At 45.6% G+C, this 23555-nt stretch overlaps 1 protein-coding gene across 7 annotated transcripts in view; it reads left to right on the forward strand.

Annotated features, from left to right (window-relative positions):
• NRF1 (nuclear respiratory factor 1) overlaps nucleotides 1-23555 on the forward strand; it is a 117721-nt gene that overhangs the window by 89013 nt on the left and 5153 nt on the right. For 6 of the 7 annotated variants that reach the window (XM_036426778.2, XM_036426825.2, XM_036426832.2 and 3 more), the window contains one exon: nucleotides 5620-5744. In XM_036426778.2, the coding sequence (XP_036282671.1) occupies nucleotides 5620-5744 (125 nt within the window). Of the gene's footprint in view, nucleotides 1-5619; nucleotides 5745-12578; nucleotides 12681-23555 lie in introns of all 7 variants that reach the window. The other variant, XM_036426809.2, reaches the window with a different exon arrangement.

A 23555-nucleotide genomic window follows, 5' to 3' on the forward strand; every position in this document is an offset into this window, starting at 1 on the left:
GTCGATGCATTTGAGACCCTTACCAGCTCCTGGCACATGGTGACACCGCCGTACAGCAGCTGTTAGTCTTTGTGGTCATTGAACTCTTGTGACATCCCAGCACCCTAATGGTGAGGTTGCAAATGAAGAGTGCTCGCAAGTGTAATGTCTCCCTCAGTGAGCCATTGGGAAGATTGGTTTAAGGGAGACATTTAGCAAGCAGTATTGCTCAGAGTGTAATAGGCTCTTGAATTGTGTAGTGTAGGCTGAATATCATAAAATTCTGGAGGAGTGGGATCACCTCCAAAATAAAGAAATCAGCTAAAGTTTAGGTTGGTTGTGATAGAGACTAGAAAGCCTTGATAGGATTATGTACAGTGCTTTCCACGAGGCTAGAGAGGAGGTTAGGAGGTCACATAGATTCAGGTTTGAATCCTAGCTCTGCCACCTACTACCGTGTTTCCCCGAAAATAAGACATCCTCCGAAAATAAGACCTAGTGCATGGAAAGATAAGACATCCCCTGAAAATAAGACCTAGCGCAACTATGGGAGAAAAAAATTAATATAAGACACTGTCTATTTTCGGGAAACAGGGTAGCCATTAGATCTTAAGAAATGTAACTTCTAACCTGGGTCTTCTCAAAGTTATAATAAGGATGATTTTCATCATGTAGACTAAAAAGGATTCAATAAGATAATGTATATAAGACTCAACAAAGTATCCAGCCTCTAGTTAGCACTTCAGGAATTATAGTTCTTTAAATAGCTTATAGGGAGAAGAGATTAGAAATAAAAAGTCAGTTAGGAAGAAGCAATGCAGATGTGATTTGTCAAAGGCTTGAAAACTAAAACAATAACAGTGGAGATGACATGACTGGTTTTGAAGGCAGTGTGGCCGGACTTGGTGGTTAAGTGGGCACAGAAAATTGGAAACGCACAGTTGTCCTCCCAGAGTTACCCATGGAGTCCCTGAGTGACCTGCAATTGAAACCTTTTTCTTAGCCCATTGAACCATGCTGCTTTTCAGTAACATGAAAGTGTTACTTGATTTCTCACTTTGGCCCTGTCCCACTCTGCTCTGAGAGGTTTCCTGAAAGCCTTGGCCAGAATGAGAACCCCCTCCCTTTTACCCAGTAACTCCTCACTGTGGCATGGGGCCTGACTGGCCACCATTAAAGACCAGCGAAACTTTATTTCATTGGGTCAGTGCTTTCAGTATTCCAGTGAAGACTGGAATATCCTGGAAACTCTGCACATTGTGGAAAATATGAGGCACATCCTGGCTCCCTTTAGTGTAAGAACCAGGGCTTATTTCTAAAGGCAAGGAGGTACTGGTTTCCCCGGAGAGCTTGTTAACAGACTCGGATGCAGCTCAAGTGGCTATCGTGTTTACGCCAGAGGAGGGAGAACGTGGGAGGAGAACAGAGATGGTGAAATCTGTTTGCAATCAAGTAAACGCCCGGTGAGTGCTGGGGGATGGAGTGTGGCAGCCTTTGCTGGGGGTGAAGAAACCACACCTGACAGCGAAGACTAGGCTATAGCAGGCTGGTAGGGGGACATCAGGGGTTTTCTGATTCCAAGAGAAGTAACCTACCGTCTAGTGGCAGGAGGAGTGGACTGAAGACATGAGTCCTTGGTGTTTGCTTCCCTAAGGGATGAGATGCACCCTGAAGTCATCTTAGTGATAATATACTAAGAAATCGGGCCTTTGTTCCTATGGTAACAAAGTGAGTTCATAGAGCTGCTCCCGCCTAGCAGTCAGGTGCAGATGGGGCAAGCAAGGTTTTCTGATAATCACCTGCGCCTCTGCTCACTGTAAACAGCAGATGTGGCCGCAGAGTGAGAAGAGAGGCAGGCTGCATGGGCTTGCAGGTGGGGAAGGGGAAGGCAGGGGGCACCTTCATCTGTCAAAGGGGGAAGGGGACCGGGACAGATGCAGGACGGACCTGTTTTTCAACCACGCTGCCAGGAGACTTTCGCACAGCAAGTCAGAACAAGGACCTGGACTCAGGCAGCCGTTAGCCCACCCTGGCATGACGATGAGCCAAAGAGGCTATGGATAAACGATCATGAAAATATCTGGAAAGTAGTTAATTTTAATTATTTTCCAAATATATAATAAATCAACACTTTTAGGAAGGAGATGAGAGAATCAAAGTGAAAAACCGAGCATCACAGCATTTATATTTCCTCTTAAAGAAGTCAGTTTGCATACATGATAAATACTTGTAGGCTGAACTGCAGTTGCCTTAGTGGAAATTCAGTGTGTTGACACCAAGACAGCTTTTACTGTCTACCGTGTGTAGCGCTGTGACTCAGAGCTATGAGGAAACAGATGCCTAAATTGATTCCTCTTCTCGAGGAATTTAGAGTTGCTGTTCTTTTGCTGTGAAGAAACTTTGCTTAAAAAGAAGTGAACCAAATTTTCAAAGAAAAAATTACTCTTGCCTTTTTTTAAAAAAAAATGAAATACTGTTAAATTAAATATGTAGACACATTATTAAAATAAAATGTGGCTTTCGTATATGGATTGCTATTTATTTGCCAGTAAAATGGGATGGACAACCTAGATCAGAAATCCTCTCTGGAAATGGAGGGCAAGGACTGTGTAACCGCTTCTTTTTCCTGTAGATAAGGTTTGACACTTGCAAATAAAAAGTTAGGAAATGACTTTTGTCAAAAAATTGTGAAGTGGTAGCTTACAGACATTTTAATGCCTATTCACCTTTTAAGTAAAGGTAATCTTTTTTCCAGCAATAGCGTTTGATCACTTTTTATGAAATCTAATGGAAGTGGTTAGAATAGACACAGTTTACAACCCTCTTATTTCTGTGGCCATCAAAGGTGATGCCCTGCCACCTTTGATGGCCACAGAAATAAGAGGGTTGTAAACTGTGATTAAAAACAGAATGAGCCGAAACCGGTTTGGCTCAGTGGCTAGAGTGTCAATCTGCAGACTGAAAGGTCCCAAGGTTCGATTCCGGTCAAGGGCATGTACCTTGGTTGCGGGCACATCCCTGGTAGGGGGTATGCAGGAGGCAGCTGGTCGATGTTTCTGTCTCATCAATGTTTCTAGCTCTCTATCCCTTTCCCTTCCTCTCTGTAAAAAATCAATAAAAATATATTTTAAAACACACACACACACACACACACACACACACAAAACGGAATGAGCAGTGGCCGAGGTAACCTGTAAATAAAAATCCTGTTTCCACATAAACAGTTCTCATCTGCAGCTTCCTTCTCCACACAGCTGCTTTTTTCAAAGAACATTTTTTTTAGCTTTCCATGAAATCTCAGGTCAGAGTGTTAACACTGTAAAATAGGATGTTAGTATTATTTGACACAAGTTTTTTAGAAAAATATTAACTAAAAAGGATCTAGGCACTAAATAATACTTTGTTTCACTACCTCTGATACTTATGAAGCACTTTGAAATTAAAATTTACCATGTGATTTGTAAAGAATAGCCTTACTAATAATTCCAGATTAAGGCTCCCCTTTGGCTCTGAATTCGTGTTACAGATACTGTGGAGTGACTGGCTGGGGAGTATCAGTTCACTAAGAACTGTTTCAGCATAAAAGATTATCTTAGCTTCTACATGGGCTGCATGTAAACTCTATTCTGTTCAGTTTTTGCTCAACCTCAATTATATCTCAAAATTTGTTATGAAGGAAATAAGTTTGAAATATGTAATCATGACCTTGAACTAAGTCAAAGGGAGAAGCATCCAAATTAAAGGTTGCCACAGCTATGTAACTTTAAAAGGGAAAAGTCAGCACTTTGGAATTTAATTTATTATTTTGAATAAATGTCAAAGTATATTTATATGGGGTCAATACATTGTTAGGTGGAAAAAAGCAGGCTATAAAACTGTATACAGTATGATTCTGATTATTATCTGTTTACAGCTGTGTTTAAGATGAGAAGGAAATACTATTATCTCTGTATAGTTTAAATTTACAAGTTTTTTACATGTATTTTATTATTATTATTATTTTGTTAATCCTCACCCAAGGATATTTTTCCATTGATTTTTTAGAGAGAGTATAAGGGAGGGGGGGGGAGAGAGAAACATAAATATGAGAGAGACACATCGATTGGTTGTCTCCTGCACACACCCAGGGCCGAGGATCAAGCCTGCAACCTTGGCCAGAATTGAACCCTTCAGTTCTGTGGGCAGAAACTCTATCCACTGAACCAGACCAGCTAGGGCTTACATATATTTTATTATTAGGAAAAAATAACTTTTAAACATAAAGATATAAAAGTTAAAAGAAGTAACAAGGGGAGACTTTTCTTTTTAATGAGACTTTTCTGTTCATTCAGTTTCTTTTGCTGCTTCCTAGAATCCTTATAGTGACTAAGAAGGTGGGGGGCGGGGGGAGAGGTATTGCAGTTGCTTTACTTGTCTGCTGACTTTTTTAGGCAAAGTGACATTATGATACTACATGTCACTTTGCCCAGTCATCATGTTTACCCTAACCAGTCCACGGCCCCTCACCCAGCCCCACTCCAGCTTGTAATTGTGACTATTAGAGTTCCGGCAAAGTCTGCAGCCTCAGAACAAAGCCGAGTCAGCTGTCTCATTTGGTGTCAAACCCAGGACTTTGTGCACCTCTGCTAAACTAATGACACCATCTCCTCTTCCTGTGCCTACTTTCCGTTCTTCCTCAGTCACCTGCGAGGTGGTACCTGATACTTTCCCACCCCCACGTTTAACATCTCTGAAATATGACTGGTAAATTATAGTCTTACCTTTACAATCGTCAGGAATTTCTCTTTTCTTAATGACACATAAAATAATAACACATTATATAGTGTGTAGCATCACAGAATAAGTAAAAGCGGGTATTTATGCATACAGCAAAAGCATATAGCAAGGAAAAGGAAATGGGACACACTGCTAGAATAGTGCTCACTGTAAACACTGTTAATGTCTATTGTCCAGAGTGTTCGTTTTGCAATGAAGGGAGGTTTATTATTTTATGTGTTTCTAGAGTCAAGGAGTTTGGGCTTATAGCGATCATTTTAAATTTTGGGTCTTAATTTTAGCAGTGCCTGCATGTGCAGTGAGGCAAAGGGAATAATTGGACTTCGCAGGATAGTCATTAACCATTACTTTGTATTTAAAATCATGAATATAAGCCAAATTGTTATTATTTAATATTAATTGAATAGCAAATCCAGGTTGCTGACTCCTCAGATTATCATTTATTCTTGGCTACCAAAGGGCAGTTTTAGGTGATTATCTGCCTTGTGTTACTGTAAAGAGAGAAGGAAAAAAGGAAACCTTGTGATTGACAACCAAAATGGCTTTTCCGTTGTGAATACGGATCAGAGCTCCACTGGGCTCACAAGCACTCAGTCGCTGTCGATAAAGAGGAGACTTTGTCCTCAAACGCCCATTTCCTAGGTTCAAAGAAACTCTCACGGTAGCTTTAGAAATAGGTGAAACTTGGGATTTCTCTGGCTATCTTTATTATCATTTAAAAATTACTCCGGCTCCATCCAGTGGGACCGTGTGTTTCCTGCGGGCTCACAGCACGGAGGCCAAGGAAGGGTGGGAGGGTGGTTTCTCCAGCTGCAGTGCTGGGCCTTTATTCAACTCGCACCCCTCCTGTTCCTGTCCCCGCAGTGAGGCCGCCGCCCATGCTGTCGCCACGCTGGCCGAAGCCACCTTGCAAGGCGGGGGGCAGATCGTCCTGTCTGGGGAAACCGCAGCAGCCGTTGGAGCACTTACTGGCGTCCAAGATGCTAATGGTAAGAGAGCATAAATATTTCATTGAATTTCTTCCTTGTTTCCACTTAAACCTTCATGACATGACTGACAACAAACCCTCCAGAAAGAGGTTGAGCTCTGATTTGAGCTTTTCTTTAATGGTGGGCAATTGATGCCTCGGAAAAGTCCAGGAGCCCCTGGCTCTGTTCACGAGTAGGAGACGTGGGATTTCCTGGGGCGGGGTGGGGGAGCCATGGTAACGGTTACCTAACTGAGTTGCTTATTTGAAAAGTGACTGTTTCGCTATGACAGGACTTGCTGAGAGGTACTCTAACATCTGGTGTCCTTGCTGCCCCCGGGGAGAGGTCAGGGCCTCTCCTCCAGCAGAGACTCCCATGGCGGGTGCACCGTGGCTGGCGGCACGCTCCGTCTGGAGGAAGATAAATTATAGCGGTAGCTCTGCTGGAGGTGCCCTTCTGGGTGGTGCTGTGGGTGCTGCCTCTTCACGTGGCCTCACCACGGACCGCTGGACTTAGCCAATAGCATCCTAGCACCCTGCCCTGCTTCCCCAGCTCTCTGACTTCCTGGCTATGGATTATTCCCTGAAGAAATGAAAGGGATAAAGTTCATAGAAATATGGCAGCAAAAATTCACACCGCCAGCCCAGCTCTTCGGCTCTACATCGGCAGGCACTGGGCGTCAGTTACCGAGACTGGGCCTGCCCTGGGAAGGGCCTCAGAAGTCTGGGCTGAGAAGAGGACCAGCCCAGTTGTGTGAGACAGCATGTGATTGTCTGTTCAGCTTTTGTTTTAACTTATATATAATTAGATTGAGCGGGTCAGATTAAGCACCCTGTGCTTTTTCAATTACAGTACAATATTAATTTCCAGCGTACCGGTAGTAATTAGACATTTCTATAAGATGCTAAATAGTTTTGAAGATTTGTTGTTTAAAGTCCTGGAAAGAGGATAGATAATAACGTACATTTGTTTAGCAGAAAGTTCCTTTTTTTTTTAATTGGTTTAGTCAACTCCACAAAGACGATAATACTGCTATGGAAGACCAAATGGGGAGAAAACCTGATATATTCATTTATAGTTCCCAGGCAGAAAGTTCCTTAATGCCATTAGTGGCAGAAAAATGTCCCTGCACTTTTTTTAGGGTAATCCCTAAGAATTGAATAGATTTTAGTTGGAAAGGTCTTTGAAGAAAGAGTGAGTCTGTGTCCTCCTTTGGAAGTGGGAAGAAGAAAGTGCTTCTGTCCCCAGAGAAGAATAACATAGGAGTTCTGTCCTGTGACTCAGTTGGTTGAGCGTTGTGCCAAGAGGTCACAGTTAGATTCCTGCATTGCTCATTGTGAGGCCCCACCCCTGTAGGGGGCTTGCAGGAGGCAGCCATCGATGTCTCTCACTCTCACTCTCTCCCCCTTTAGCCCTCTCTCTAAAATCAATAAAAACAGTTGTGGTCAGTATTTGTCAGTGGTTAGTGCTTGGCCCACACATTTAAGGATCCAGATTTAATTCTTAGTCAAGGGCAGGGTACCTGGGTTGCCAGAGGCAACTGGTGTATCTCTATCATCAATGTGTCTCTTATCACATCAATGTTACTCTCTCTCTCTCTCTCTCTCTCTCTCTCTCTCTCTCTCTCTCCCTCTCCCTCTTCCTCTCCCTCCCTCCCCCTCCCTCTTCCCCTTTCCCCTCTCTCTTCCTCCCTCTCTCTCCCTCCTTCCCTCCCTCTCTCTCTTGCTCTCTCCCCCTCCTTCCCTCCCCCTGCCTCACTCTCTCTAAAAGTCAATAGACAAAATATCTTCAGGTGAAAACTAACAAATAAATAAAAACATATTTTTAAAAAAGAATAAAATAGGAAATATAACAGCCATTGTGGCTTCCAAGAATCATTTATTTAAAAAACAAATATGAGCCGAAACTGGTTTGGCTTAATGGATAGAGCGTTGGCTTGGGGACTGAAGGACCCGGGTTCAATTCCAGTCAAGGGCATGTACCTTGGTTGCGGGCATATCCCCAGTAGGGGGTGTGCAAGAGGCAGCTGATCGATGACTCTCTCTCATCGATGTTTCTAACTATCTCCCTTCCTCTCTGTACAAAATCAATAAAATATATTTTTAAAAAAACAAAACAAAAAAACAAAACAAATATGAAACGCTACAGTTATATCTCACTTTTTCTGTAGGTCTGGGGGCTTCCATGAGCAAACCCAAATAGAGACAGATGATCTTCGTGAAAACGCTGTAGGGCAAAGGGCATCTCATCGCCATGTATGTTTAGGATGAAAGGAGTATAGATCGAATTAAGGCAGACCTCCTGCTCTAACCAGAATCCTGCTTGCTTTTCTCTGTTCCTCATCTGAGCCCTAACGCACCTGAAACGAAAGGGAAGATGTCCAGCGCTGTGGCATTCTTCTGAAGTGCAGACGCTGTTATGCCCCGTGGAACTCTGTGTGGGTTTGGAAGGAGACTTTGTTATCCTTTCTCATGTAATCCCCTCTTGACCCGTACGGCTGAGGAGAACAGACTGCTTTATAGTTCTGAACTCCTCCCAGCCTCACCTTTCTGATGGACCCTCTGAGTCTCTCTCTAGTCAAATGTTGAGCCATGCAGTGGAGTTGAATCACGCCCACTACTGTTGATTCCTGGAAGCTGCCTCTTGAGTAGCTTTGGGTTGTGTGAATCAGCTGTGTTGCTTTTATGTTGTTGGCTACGTTTGTGATAAGAGAAAATTCTGGTCTAATCCTAAAAGCCAGTGGTTCCCCAAAGCAGGCCATCCCCAGTTTGTGACTGCCCACATGTGCTGAACTCAGACTTGGCAGTTGGAATTATTACCTTCTCGAAGCATCTTTTTTTATATCAAACGAGACCATTGAGTTGTGCCTCGTCCCAGCAATTTTAAGTGAAGATGGATTATTTCATTTTTCCTTTGGGTATCCAAAGAATGACTCAAGTAATTCTGATGCTCTTCCACCTGCTAACCTTTTTACCCATCATGCTGCAGCATTTACTCTGAGACTGGACCTGCAGAAGCTCTCTTTTCATTATTCTTTCAGATTGTGCCCTGTTACCAACATTTGTCACTTCTGTGATGACAAGCTTAAGGAATCCTCCAGTAGGCCAAGGGTGCTGTCAGGGAGAGTTTATTAACAGGAAGCACCAGGACAAGGTGCTGTTAGGAAACAGATACCACGGGGAGCAGTACATCTCCGCTTCCCAAGTAGGACTTAAGTAAAAATCCTGCTAGCAGATGACTCTGCGAAGAGCAATTTGGATATTGTTCAGACTTTTCAGCATCTTCTCAGACGGACCTAGAGGGGACGGAGGACCATTACTAGTATGTGTGGAACTTGGTGGAGTACAGTACCCAGTGAGGGATGGCTGGGCATGTGCAGATATGAGAGCAGTATCCTGTAGGACATGGTTTTCAAGGAAAGATAATGGCCCATGCATAGCAGAAGTTTAAATTCCAGGTCGCTGGGACAGAGCTGACAGAGACCTTGCACCCTGAAAACTTCCGCTTTTTTTCTGGACCCTACCCCATCCCAACTCTAAAGGATACTCAGGCACTGGCATTGCTCCATTTCATTTATGTTTTCCCTTTTTCAGCTGCAGTAAATGAGACTTTTATCTCTTAGGATGGAGTTTCCTGGTTGGTTCAATTTAAAGATTTTCACAGGTGCCTTTCTTTTCATTGAGATGCAGATGGAATTACCTTTGGCTGGGAAAGGCCTCTGGACGAGCTCCTTCCTTTATTAATGTTTAACACAGTTATTTCTTCCTTCTCCCTCTCTCACACACCTCAATATAAGAAGTCGTACAGTGTTTAAATTGCCGTTGGCTTCCCCTCACTCTCCAGGACCACACGTGTGCCCACACAGGCCTGAGGGCTCTTTGAGTGACATTCACCTTCTACCCAGCCGTGCTATCTACTGTTTGTAACCCTCAGGGAGCCAGATCTTGTTCTTTTCTCTTCCTCCCTATTTCAGCAAAAGTTATGAAAAATAAGACTTATGCTGGCACTTGGCCACTCAGAAGTACTCTTCTGTCTGAGATCTTATGACAGATCCATGCAGCTATCTTTCATTCCTGGAAGCTAGGTGAGGGGTGTGGGGGTGGGGCAAAACTGATAACTGAAGTTTTTAGTTAATCAACGAAATTAATGGCAGTCATCTGCTTCAACTATTGTCTCATTAGCCTGTTACCAGAGCTGCTAAGAAAGTATCAGCATTTTTTCTCCAGCGGCTGACACTTTTTCTAAACTTGCCACAAGAAAAAAGGGGGCATAGCATTTGTTTGCGGGTTGTTTAATTAGTTAGGGTCATGTCTGTACTCATTTTAAAAATATTTTGTTTGTTTTTTTGTTGTTAATCCTCACTGGAGGCTGTTTTTCCATTGATTTTTTAAAAAATATATTTTATTGAGTTTTTACAGAGAGGAAGAGAGAGGGATAGAAAGCTAGAAACATCAATGAGAGAGAAACATCGATCAGCTGCCTCTTGCACACACCCTACTGGGGATGTGCCCGCAACCAAGGCACATGGCCTTGACCGGAATCGAACCCGGGACCTTTCAGTCCGTGGGCCAATGCTCTATCCACAGAGCCAAACTGGTTTCAGCCCATTGATTTTTGAATAGAATGGAGGAGGGGAGGGGGAGGAGATGTGAGAGAAAGACATCAATTGGTTGCCTCCTACACCTGCCCTAACTGGGGCAAGGATTGAGCCTGCAACCAAGGTACCATCAGAATCGAACCTGGGACTCTTCAGTCCACAGGCCGATGCTCTATCCACTGAGCCATTGTCATGATAAATCTTACAGTGGATTGGCATCAAAACCCAATATCTAAAGGTGTGCTGTTCAATATGGTAGCTACTTATGTGTGGTTAAATAGCCACCTGTAGCTAGCCAGTGGGCACTGTAAAGGAGACAGAACATCTTCCTTGCAGAAAGTTCTATTGGATAGCACTGAACTGAAGGCCGTAGCACAAACACTGCCGCCTCCTCTCCTCCCTTCTGCACAGGAGAGGACAGCAGACACGCTTCATGAGCTTTGCTCCCCCATCACCTCAGGTCATGGACAGCATGGCTTTGCTTTAAAAACAAAACAACACCCCCTAACCGATTTGGCTCAGTGGGTGGAGCTTAGGCCTGCAGACTCAAGGGTCCCAGGTTTGATTCCTGTCAAGGGCATGTACCTTAGTTGTGGGCACATCCCCAGTGGAGAGTGTGCGGGAGGCAACTAATCAATGTTTCTAACTCTAGCCCTCTCCTTTCCTTTCTGTAAAAAAAATAATAAAATATGTTTTTTAAAACAAACAAAAAAAGCCTACCACGGGCCGCAATAATCCGCACCAGTAAATGGCGAGGCAGCAGGGTTGCAAGAAGCACCGCCCTGTTTGTGCACCACGGAGTCCCCAGCAGAAACACCTGTGGCAGGAGCAGTGGCGATAGCTAGACCCACTTCCCCGGCCACTTGCACATTTCAACTTAGATGCCTCACAAGTTGACCAGGATTTCTCTTCCTGGTTACAGGCATCTTCAAGCACTCACTCCTAATGGATTTATAGTGACACCACCCCCCCACCAAAGGAGAGAAAAAAAAAAATCAAAACATCCAGAGCCTGGTGGGTCACAGGCTGAAGAAAGCCGTTGCTATCGGGTGAATTCCAGACTTCACAGTGAAGCACGCTGCTTCCAAGGAATGGTGATAGGAGATGGGTGATGGGGCTGTCAGTTCTATAATATCCGAAAGGGGTTACAGATCTGTGCCCCCTGGGCATTACCCAGCCCTTTCTCAGCATTGAAGCTTGCCTTCATCCTAATCTCCTGCATCCAAAATGCCTACCTGACTAGCTGTTGGAGGGAAGCAGCAGTTTTTCCGTCTCCCGAGTCTCCCCGTCCAGAGAGAGACGTTGACGTCACTAATTTTAGGGACAGCAGAGAAGTCCTACTCTTGTTAGTGCCTGGGTCATCATGAGCATGCAATAACTGTTATACCACTATTAGTGAGATTAGGCAAGGGAACCAATCTTCAGAGGATTTGCTTTTAGCACTTCTGGAACACATTCTTAGGCTCTGGTCCAGTAAGCCTCCACTGGAGGGAGCAGGAAGTGAATCTCAGGCTGAGAACCCCTCTTCAGAAAGCTTGTTACTAGTGGAAGCATTGTCCCTCAGGCATGCTGGGGGAGACGAAACAGATTCAATTCTCCCAGTTACCAGGCCTTTCCTGTCACTCATCAGACATCCCCCAACTGGAGGGGTTTCCGGCTCTCTCCTGCAAAGATGCTGACCTGCGCATACCTTCTGAAGGAGCAGGTCTCTTGAAAGTGTCATGGGTTTAGATTCATCTTTCTGCTCGCCCAGTCCGCAAGTCCAGAGGGGTTGTGTCGCCTCCCTCTACCATTATGAACGGAGTGGCCTCGGGCATTCATGATATGTACACCAGGAATTGCCCACTTAGTCTCTGCTGTTTGAAGACTTAAAGACTGGAAAAGAAGCGGGCCTTTTACAATGAAATGTTTGGGCTCTGTTCTTAGGACTCATCTGAGCCATGGCTGTGGCCCTCAGATGTAGCTTTTAGATGCTATCCATGCTAAAAGCTGAGTGCTTCCAGCGTTGGCTCCTTGAAGCCCAGTGGGAATTAGCAGGTTGTCAAGCCACCATGGCCTGCCTTGATCTGCTCCTTGGTCTGATTGTGCCAGGTATTCTCAGCTTGAGGAAACTGATGTGCCAGGAACATTCTGGGCAGAGATTCCCGAGAACATGCCTGCCATCTGGCAGATGGACACCACTGACCAAGGTCTCCTCCGCCCCCAGTGTCCTGAAGGTCAAGTTACATGTTTCGTTATCTCATTCTCCTTCCCTTTAGGTCCCCAGATCTTTCTGAGTCTTTGTATTCGAAAGACAGATTCTGGTCTTAGATGATTCCAGCTCCTTGTAACCAAGACAGAATCTTGGTGCCTCATTGCAGGTAATATTCTGTGAAGGGATTTGTGTGTGTGTGTAGCATACCAGATTCAGAGCCATAACCGAACAAGTTTCATTGCAGTCATTTCTATTTGATACGTGGATTGAAAAGTGGGTTTCAATTGAGCATGTAAAAATGGGATCAGTCACTGTTCACACAAGAACAAGAATTTCTTAACGTGAAAAATTCTTCAGATGAAGTTTTTTAGGTTCTTGGGTAAAGGGGACTTTCCTCTTTTTATTTATGCTTCCACTGGGATTTTGAAGGAATGTGGTGTACTGTTATTAACTCGAATAGCTTGCACATCGCAGCCAGTATGGTTTGGGGCCCTCTGGCTCTCAGGTTACCTGTGTAAATACAGGGATTCACTTCCCAGATCTGCCATTTGCTTAATAAAGAGCAAGTGTGCAGAGCCCAGCAGCAGCAGCCTGGCAGAGCAGTAATCTGAACAGGATAAACATGCTTCCTTTTTGTGTGATGCTCTCTCCCCATCCTCCTGCCAAGAGCAGGATATCAAATGAAGGGGAGGTTGTGGTTGGAGTCAGTAAAGTGAATGTCTAAGTGGCACCTGCTTCATTCAACAGATCTGCTTTCCCAGGGCCTCCCACTGCACATCTGCTCCTGACAAAGCCTCTTTTCTCCTCCGGCCGGTCAGACCGAGAGCAGAGGCCCGGCCAGGAGACATATACATTTGGCTTTGTCAGCACAATTGCCTGCGCCTTTATAATTACACCAAATCATTATTAGAAAGGCCCCAATTTAGAGATTTACAGAGCCTAAATAGGGTTTTCGAAGTTAAATTGATAAAAAAAAAAAAAAAAAAAAAATCTTTTCGGTTGTAAAGCTAGCAATTGGACCTGAGAATCATTGAAGGGGTCTATATATGGAAACTGAGACTCTGCTCTGAGCGAGACTACAAAGACCCTGCTATCAGATTGGCTCCTAGAGAGGCGTCCAGCAATTCTCCTGACTGCCCAGCCCAGCCTCTCCTTACTGCTTGAAGCTTTATAGTGCACAGCTCCACTGTATTGTTCTCAAATGCCGATAAAGTTTCTCACCGTGGGGGTGGGGTGGGGTGGGGTGTTAAAATAAGTGGGGATGGGGAGAGGGGAGAGCAGCAAAGAAAAAAAGCCTGTGGTGTAAATAAGGGGAATGCCAGGAAAATATATTTTAGGTGAATATAGAGCAGCCAATTTCAGATTGAGTTTCCATGTAAACAAAAGCAGCTCTTTCCCATGTTCTGCAGTTTATGTATAACTGAAGCACATGTATGATGTGGACTTGGTTCACCGGAAAACTGGTACATCTATACAGTGAAATACTGGAAAGCTTTTAGAGCTGGTCTCTGGCTATTTAAGTGTAAATTAATCAAAATCAAGTAAAATCAAAGGTTCAATTCCTCAGTCACACTGGCCACATTGCAGGTGCTCTGTAGCCACTACATGGGTCAGCACATGGAGAACATACCTGCTCCAGTGAGTTCTAATGGGCATCATGGCTTCCGAGATTGAATGTCTCACTGCTGAAGTAGTGAGCCTTGGAGTGTCTATGTCAGCCTTGTTGGAGGAGGAAAAGGAAATTCGCTTGAATGTTTTTGGAGCAGCTCCTTCCAGCCATGTCACTTAGACTATGAACTTTATCTTTTTATGTTTAAAGTATTTTTCTTCAAGAATCTCATGTCCTTTCCCACCCACATCATGATCTTAGGAATGCCTGCTTTCTTTTTTTTTCTTTCTTTTTTTTAAAATATATATTTTATTGATTTTTCACAGAGAGGAAGAGAGAGGGATAGAGTTAGAAACGTCGATGAGAGAGAATCATCGACCAGCTGCCTCTTGCACACCCCCTACTGGGGATGTGCTCGCAACCAAGGTACATGCCCTTGACCAGAATCGAACCCGGGACCTTTCAGTCCGCAGACCGACGCTCTACCACTGAGCCAAACCGGTGCCAGCAGAATGCCTGCTTTCTGCTGCCCAGTTCCCTGCCTTCCCTTGCTTAAGCTTTCACAGCCCTGCTGGTGAACTAGAGAATTCTGTTCTTCCTTTCTTCCTTCCTTGCTTCCTTCCTTATTTTATTTTTTTTTTAATATATTTTATTGATTTTGTACAGAGAGGAAGGGAGAGAGATACAGAGTTAGAAACATCGATGAGAGAGAGTCATCGATCAGCTGCCTCTTGCACACCTCCTACTGGGGATATGCCCGCAACCAAGGTACATGCCCTTGACCGGAATCGAACCCGGGACCCTTCAGTCCCCAAGCCAACGCTCTATCCATTGAGCCAAACCGGTCCCGGCTTCCTTCCTTATTTTTAAAAGTATTACATATGTCCTCTCTTTTCCCGGTTGACCTCTCCCAGCCCACCCCTGCCCCACACCCCAGGCCTTCACCCCCTATTGTCTGTGTCCATGGGTTATGCATAAATGCATGCAAGTTCCTTGGTTGATCTCTTCCCACCTGCCAACCGCCCCCTGCCTTCCATCTGAAGTTTGACAGTGACTGGCTTATTGCGCTTAGCATAATGTTCTCCAGATCCATCCATATTGTTGCAAATGGTAAAGAATTCTTTATTTTTTACACCTGCATAGTATTCCATTGTATAGATATACCACTGTCTTTAATCCACTTATCTGCTGATGGGCACTCATGCTGTTTCTAAATCTTGGCTATTGTAAATTGTGCTACTATGAACATAGGGGTGCATATACCCTTTCTGATTGGTGTTTCTGACTTCTTGGGATATATTCCTAGAAGTGGGATCACTGGGTCAAATGGGAGTTCCATTTTTAATTTTTTGAGGAAACTCCATATTGATCTCCACAGTGGCTGCACCAGTCTGCATTCCCACCCAGCAGTGCACGAGGGCTCCTTTTCTCCCCATCTTCGCCATCACATTTCGTTTGTTGATGATAGCCCATTCTGACAGGTGTGAGGTGGTACCTCATTGTGGGGTGTTTGTTTTTTAATATATTTTTATTTATTTCAGAGAGAAGGGAGAGGGAAGAGGTCTCATTCAACAGTGTCTCTGACTACTAACAAGAGGGCATGTGAGCACTCAGGGCCAAGAGTGTGTGTGTGATTGTTCACTCTGAGTACAGCATGGAGTGGGAACAGCACTCCTGGGGTGGACGCTGAGCTGGGGCACAGCTCCGCTCTCAGCAGCTCTGGGGACGATGGGCAGCACCTTCCATCTGACTTCGCCATTTGTCTGCCCCTGGCAGCTGCCACATGGCTGCCCTGATGCTGAGGAAGGACCTAGACAAAACACCACCACCTCAAGGCTAGGTAGTGTCTTCATCTCAAGAACTTCAGTCATGTCAACAAAATGTTACTTCTCATAGCAGCCCCCAGAGACAGACATGGCCTGTTGGTTTTATAAATAGAACTATATTCAACTCTTCTATGTGACATACAGATTATCTGTCATGCAGATTACTGGTGACACATTTTAAGTCCTTGGACAATATCTCTGAGCAAGTCAGAGAAAGCCTGGACCGTCTCCTCCACCTCCACAGCAGCGGAGTACTTAAGGGATACAGATTAGTATTCATATTAGCTGAAAGAAGATTTAATTAGGAAAGTGAGTCTGCTACAAGAAAATACATCACAAATTCCAGGGTAGAGGGCAGCACAGGAGAGATGAACCACCCTCCCTTCGGCTCAAGAAGAGCTGACCGAGGCCTACTGTTAAAGACGTGTGCTTCCACAGCGCGCCGTGTGCCCGCACACGTGCTAGAGGATTTGTGGGCCTTCCCGGGTGGGTGTCACTCTTGCCCATTGCTCTTTCCAAGTTCTGTGTTGTCAGGTGTCTGTAGAGCAGGTTGTGCCATCGCCAGCAGGTGCTGACGGAGACTGCCGCAGGGGGTTATCTTTGAGGGAGAAGGAAGCAGCTGGAGGGCGGGGTAAGGAGAGGCTGCCCTCCGGGTGCCACATCCTGCAGGTCACCCAGTGGTCTCAGTACCCACTAATGATTGCGTATAATTCCATCCTATTGATGAGAGTGGTAAAGTGGTGCTTCTCTGGTGTTATTCCTTCCTTCTGCCCTTTTTAGCTAGAATTCTTCCAATAAAGAACTTTTCCCGAGCGTGGAACAACTCTGCCTTCATGGTCCCTAACCTGTGTGAGCCGTTATCTAGCCGGCCAGTCAACACAGAAGGGCCTCTGTGTGCAGGGGGCAGCCCAGTGAGTTGGAGGGGTTAACGACATGGACCCGAGGATTGGATTCAGGTCTCTGTTATGTCAGTCTGCCCAGTCGACTCTCCATCCTGATTGTGAGACCCTCTTTCCTCTTCATACTTAGTCCTTTCTGTTCTCACCTGAATTCCTGTGGCATCCCTCTGACTGTCTGTCTGCCACAGGGCTTGTCACCTTTATTTAGATCCATTCACCGTTTGCAGGCACGGTGATAGTTCTTTGGACGAGTTTCAGTTACGTCAGATGTGTAAGTTCTGGGGACCGAATATGCAGCATGGACACTGTGGTTAAAAATACCTTAATGTGTTGCCGAAACCAGTTTGGCTCAGTGGTAGAGCATCGGTCTGCGGACTGAAAGGTCCCAGGTTCGATTCCGGTCAAGGGCATGTACATTGGTTGCGGGCACATCCCCGGTAGGGGGTGTGCAAGAGGCAGCTGGTCGATGTTTCTCTCTCATCGACATTTCTAGCTCTCTCTCTCTCTCCCTTCCTCTCTGTAAAAATATCAATAAAATATATATATATTTTTTTTAAAAAATACCCTAATGTGTTGCCGAAACCAGTTTGGCTCAGTGGTAGAGCGTTGGCTTGTGGACTGAAAGGTCCCAGGTTCGATTCCGGTCAAGGGTATGTACCTTGGTTGCGGGCACATCCCCAGTAGGGGGTGTGCAGGAGGCAGCTGGTCGATGTTTCTCTCTCATCGACATTTCTAGCTCTCTATCCCTCTCCCTTCCTCTCTATGAAAATCAATAAAAATATATTGAAGAATAAAGCTGGGGAAAGCACTCTGGGAAATAAATTAAAAAAAGAACTTCTCCTTATTAACAATTTGCTTATGCTAAATATAGTCCAGATAGGAAAGCAAGATAAATACTTAAACAGAATGCAGTTTTTTGAGATCCATTTCTTTCTCTGTGACGACCAAACCCCGGTACTGTCCATTTATTTCCACCTTCCAGTCAGCCGTCTGCAGGGTCTCACTGCCTAAGCAAATTGAATTCTGTCCTAAGTGCTCTTAGAAATTCTGCTGTTTGTTTTCTAACGGTACTCTATAGGTTGTGCTATGAAGGGGTGAAAATTTTCTGGAAGTTTCTTTGCCTCAGTCTAACCCTGTTCAGAAGAGGCAAGGGCTAGCTAGATGGTGGGATGGGGAGTATTTCTTGTACTAGTCTCTCTCCTTTTGTGCTGATGTGAAATTCTCTACAGTAAAAAATTTGAAAATAATAACAGAAAATGAATCTCTGCTCCTAACTCTGGATAATTCCCGGTATTCATTTCTATACCTGACTCGTAAACTCGGATGGCTTGGTGACTTTCCCCTGAGGCTTCCATCATTTTGGCTCCACTTTCTGTTTAAAAATATCAAAAGCTCACAAATCGCCCATACCCTGTGCACTGTGCATAGACTTTGGAGCCCTTGAGTGCTGCGCTCACCCTTCTTCCCGATAGTTTCCCCCGGAAAGTGACTGAGCACCTCCTGCCCTTCTCTGTACGGTCGGGTCAGATGTCCCGAGCACAGGCCTGCTCCGCCAGCCTCAGGCGAACGTGCTCCCTCCTGCCGCCGCAGGTGTAGCCCTCGTGCTCGGGGCCTCAGCAGACCTCGGAGTCCTCTGGGTCTGCTCGCGTGAGGGGCTCAGTCCGCAGGATAATGAGCACACCGTGGCTCTGAACCCGAAGCTGCCAGCCTCGATCCCAGTGTTCCTGGGCACGTGATCATTTCAAGAGGAAATCATGAATTTATATCTCCAAAATGTGTTTTGTAGTAAAAGTTAATTCATTTTTAACATCTGGCTTACGGTGTAGGGGCAAGAGGAGTTGGCTTGTGGCCTGCAAAATCAGGCAAAGGAGACGGTGACACTGTCCTGCCAAGACAGAGTCACTGCTACAGAATTTATCCCAGAAAGGGGTTTTTCCAGGTGAGGCTTCATACTGCCCAGCAAACGCGGAGAAAACCTTGGAGGCTGAGAAGGCACCTGTGAGGCTGCTCTTGGCTTCATGAGAATACGCAGTACTTGCCAGGTGTAATACATATTTTAATCCACAAATCCCCTCAATGCACCCAGAAGCCATAGACTTAGGAAACACGGAAAAGGAAGATTAAATGTCCCAGAAGCAGCTAATATAACAGAAACAGAACCACTGGGAGAGCAGTGCTTTCTGTTTCCCCTGGCCTTGCCATCCGAGAGTTACCTGGATCTCCTTTTCATTTGCTACGGACATTCTTTTCATGACCTTTTCCTTGCCCTGTGTCTGTCCTCTCTCCATCTGGTCTTTGTCACTCACAGCCTCTTCACTGCCTCCCGGACTCCCTTCTTTACCTGCTGTTCTCCCATTTCCACACCAGCACACACCCTGCCTGTGTTTTCATGTACCAGTGGTTGCCCTTAGATGTCAGTCACTGATGGGAAGTTTTTTCAGGCCTGCAAATAAACTTTTTTAAAGGACTTCCCTCCTGCCTGCCACCCCTAGAGACACCTGTTGATATGATACCCTTGATGGCTCTTTAAAAATTCCAGAAGTTACTTAGGTAACACATGGTTTCATTTCTTATTTATTTATCCCCATTCTTCCCAGTCACACAGTCTTCTGCTCCTCATTTAAGCCACTGTGCACCTGAGACATATACTTAGCTTCCATGTCCATAGACCACAGGAGGCATTGCACTATAAATTTTAAAGCCTTTGGATTTTAAGAATTACTTCTCTTGCCGGGACCGGTTTAGCTCAATGGATAGAGCCTCGGCTTGGGGACTGAAGGGACCCGGGTTCGATTCCGGTCAAGGGCATGTACCTTGGTTGCGGGCATATCCCCAGTAGGGGGTGTGCAAGAGGCAACTGATCGATGACACTCTCTCATCGATGTTTCTAACTCTCTATCTCTATCCCTTTCTCTCTGTACAAAATCAATAAAATATATTTAAAAATAAATAAATAAATAAATAAATAGCAACTTAAAAAAAAAAGAATTACTTCTCTTTTACCAGCTGTTGTGTTTAGTTGACACTTTATTTATTTAGCCCTCTAATTTTTCTCTTACAATCATCAATATTTTTCTCCTAACTAAAGATCTTTCCATGACCAACTTGGAAGGCCTTGGGCTGGAAGATTCGGTTACAGCAAACAACAATTCCCAGAGGCTCCCGGATTGTGAGGGCCAGTAAAAGGCCCTTTCTTCCTGGGCGTCTGTCCTGCTCTGTCTTGTCGGGGGCGGGGGAGGCGGCACTCTGTGGTTCCGGGTGACCCTGACCAGGCCTGCAGCTCTGTGCTCTGCTGGGCTGGAGCCCGGCATTGGTTTCTGGAGGGCGTTAGAAGTGTATCAGAGTGATGGCATCGTCATACTGGTCCTGATGATGCTTTTCCTATTCTTCACATTGATTAGTGGTTTAGTCCGGATTGCGTAGTCACCGGGGCACTGGGTCGGCAGCTACCTCCTGTGTCCCGGTGCCGTTCCAGTGCCAGTTCTGACATCACTGCGTTTCCGAGAGGACGCTGCCCGCCAGGCCGTCTGCCCTGATTTCATGCCTTTTATCTCTAATCTTTCCATCTCTGAAGGCCTCGGGGAGTGATGTGCTTCCTGGCAGGAGCACACTGCTGCTGAAAGGAGATCTGTGTGTCTCTGCTTTCCTTTCTGCTTCCTGAGAACATCTGTGCCCCCAGCCAGACTTCCTCAAGCCTCTTACTCCGAGTCAGTCCTCTTTGAAAAGCAGCTGACACTTACCTACTGTGTGCCAGGCTGTCCCGCACTCTAGGCCGGCACATCCAGTTCTCAGCCAGCCTGTGACATAAGTAATCACTGTTCTACACAAACCTGTCCGTGGCCAGGCCAGGATTCACACGGTGGTGCTTCTCGCTGGGGAGCCTTCAATGGAAATAAAGAGCCTATTTAACCCACAAAATGCACCTGCACAGCCACCCTGCGTTTGGCTGCGATACCTGAAGAAATCCTACTTCATTCAGGAGCAGAGGGAAAAGCCTCAGGCTCTTCAGTCTGTGGAGGCCAAAGCTAATAAGAACGTAATCAAGTTTCTGAAAATCATGATGAACATGACCAGTTGTCATACTCAATTATTAAACATCTGTTATCTTCAAGTTGCTCAGTATTCAAAGATAGTGTCTTTCCAAGCATCTTAAGTAAGCAGACTTCTACAGGAAAAACACAATCACTACTTGAGAACAGGTTAGCACAGAGCTGATGCCAAATGAATGGTGGAGGCATTGGCATCACAGGGAGAGGGAACCCAGTGGGCTGGGCTGGCTGAGGTGACCCCATGAAAGATGCAGGACTTGTCAGAGCAGGACTGACATTGGCAGGGATCTGTCTGAGGGTACACTGAGGCGACAGATATGGTTGTAATGAAGGGATATGCAGGGCATTTGTGGGAAAGGTGGTGTAATCCCTCAACTGTTAGCTATTTGGACTCTCTTTTTCCCTTAGTAGACAGCCACCAAAAGTGTGTGGGTGTGTATGTGTGTGTGCCATTATACAGCGGGTAAATGATAAAACTCATTACCTCAGGAGAGGGCAGGAATAGAGTAGGTCAGTTTACGAGTGCGCAAGGCCATGACCCTAAGTTACATCGGCGCCCATGGTGTACCACAGTCTCCCCAGGGTGCCACCAGCAGAGACAGGCCACTACACAATCCGTGGCCACCTGTTTTGCAGATTACAGAGCAAAGCCACTTAACGTGAGTAAATGGTCTGAATTTTCGTACATGACCCCATATCCATGACCTTGTGTGGGAGTTTGAGGATTGCTGTGTGGAGAATAGACTGCAGTGGAGCAAGAGCTGAAGCAGAATGACAAAGGAAGCTAAGCAGAGTCCAGGCAAGAGGAGTGGGCCTAGGGTGGCAGCTGTTGAAATGGTTGGATTCTTGTCTGTATTTGAAGGAAGTGGACAGGATTTGCTGATGCATTGCGTTTAGTGAAGTCAAAGATGACTTGCCTTCAAAGTTTTGGCCAGGGCCAAAGATGTAATTGCCACTTGCTGAGGTCGGAGAAGAGTGAGGGGAGTATGTTTGACCACTGGGCTCAAGAATGATGCCCAATTGCTGAAACCAGTTGGGCCCAGTGGATAGAGCGTCAGTCTGCGGACTGTGGGGTCCGAGGTTCGAGTCTGGTCAAAGGCATGTACATTGGTTGTGGGCACATCCCCCGTGGGGGGTGTGCAGGAGGTTTCTCTCTCGTCGATGTTTCTGGCTCTCTGTCCCTCTCACTTCCTCTCTGTAAAAAATCAATAAGATGTATTAAAAAATAAAAAAGGAATGATGCCAACTGGTAGAAAACTAGAGCAGGTCTCATCGTCTTTTACAGGGAAATGCAATCCCCAAGCCAGCAGTTCCCCCAGGGATTTTGTTCTGACTGCTGTTTGACAAGGAAATCCTTGTGCTGGGTGGGACCTGAAGCCCCCGAGTCACACCTTTGGCCTCTTTTCCCGTTTGGCCGGCTGTGTGAACCTCACCGGGAGCTGGAGGGGAGGCAGCAGGGAGCCCTGGCCCCGGGGCTCCGTGCCTAGGCATTCTGCCGCATGGGGGGACTCCCGAGAGAAATAACCACTCGGTCTCTCTTGGCCTATGTGTTTTTGCTTTAAACCCTTTATCTGTTTACTTTGCATTTAAAGAAAAAGAAAGGGGATTGGATTTACTAAACTGAATGAACTCAGGTTTCTTATAGCTTTGAAGATTCGGGTACAGAGATTGGGGGACTTCTAAGACATGCCTTTATGTCGGTCCATGGGTCTGCCAGGGGAGCTTGCCTGTCATCTGTGAGAGGGCAGAACGCCTGCCCTGCCCTGCCTGCTCTGCAGGGTCTTAGCAGAAGCCAGATGATATGCAGAGGGTGTTGGAAAGCTTTGAAAAGTCCTCTACAAATGTCGAGTGTTGTTACTCAGATTGTACAGGTTCTCTCTGAAAAAACAAAAGGAAATACTTCAAGCCCTTAAAGTAGAATGTGAAGGGTTTCCTGTTCCTTGATTAATTGAAATGATGACCCAGAATGCAAGCTTGGATTAACACCCGCCTTCTAGATTAGGGCTAATCAGGGCCAGACTGAGCAGATGCTGGGACAATCCCAGCCTGATGACTGACTCTACCTCAGCATTTAATCATCTCTTCCAAGGGCAGCGGCCGATTTAGTACCTGCTGGGTTTCCAAGCTGCCAGTCCCCTCCCCCTCCCTGGCCATGGACATAAAGGCTGCCAGGTCAGAGACTCTGAGACGATTTAATCTAATCCTTGTCACAGTGGCTGGGGCGGGGGGATGAAAGAGAGAGACTGGTTCTGAAATCCCAGTGGGGTGGTAATGCGTTTATTTAAGGTAGCGATGGACTGAAACTGCCTGTGGAAGATGATGGAATTGGACTTTCAAGGCATGTGAGGTTATGAAATTACCTTATATATGGAATTTCTCCTTCTGAAAAGCTTGTCAGATATGTAGTTGCCTTTACCGGTTATTCCCTCTTGAGATAGCTCTGTATGCAAGTCATTTCATCACCCAGTTGTAGAGGCCAAATTTATTTCTTCCCTGGTTGTGGGGTAAAGTACAAGAGATGGAATCTTTAAAGGTGGTTCTGTTTGAGAGGGCCCTGAGTAGTGTTTATATTGCTGTTTTCTGGGTTGGGAGCTCCCATTCTAAAACAGCCTGGTCACCCGGAGACTCATCCAGTTCAATCGCTCAGTCCCGAGGACT

Source organism: Pipistrellus kuhlii, unplaced genomic scaffold, assembly GCF_014108245.1.
Source record: "Pipistrellus kuhlii isolate mPipKuh1 unplaced genomic scaffold, mPipKuh1.p scaffold_m20_p_10, whole genome shotgun sequence".
NCBI classification, from domain to species: domain Eukaryota; kingdom Metazoa; phylum Chordata; class Mammalia; order Chiroptera; family Vespertilionidae; genus Pipistrellus; species Pipistrellus kuhlii.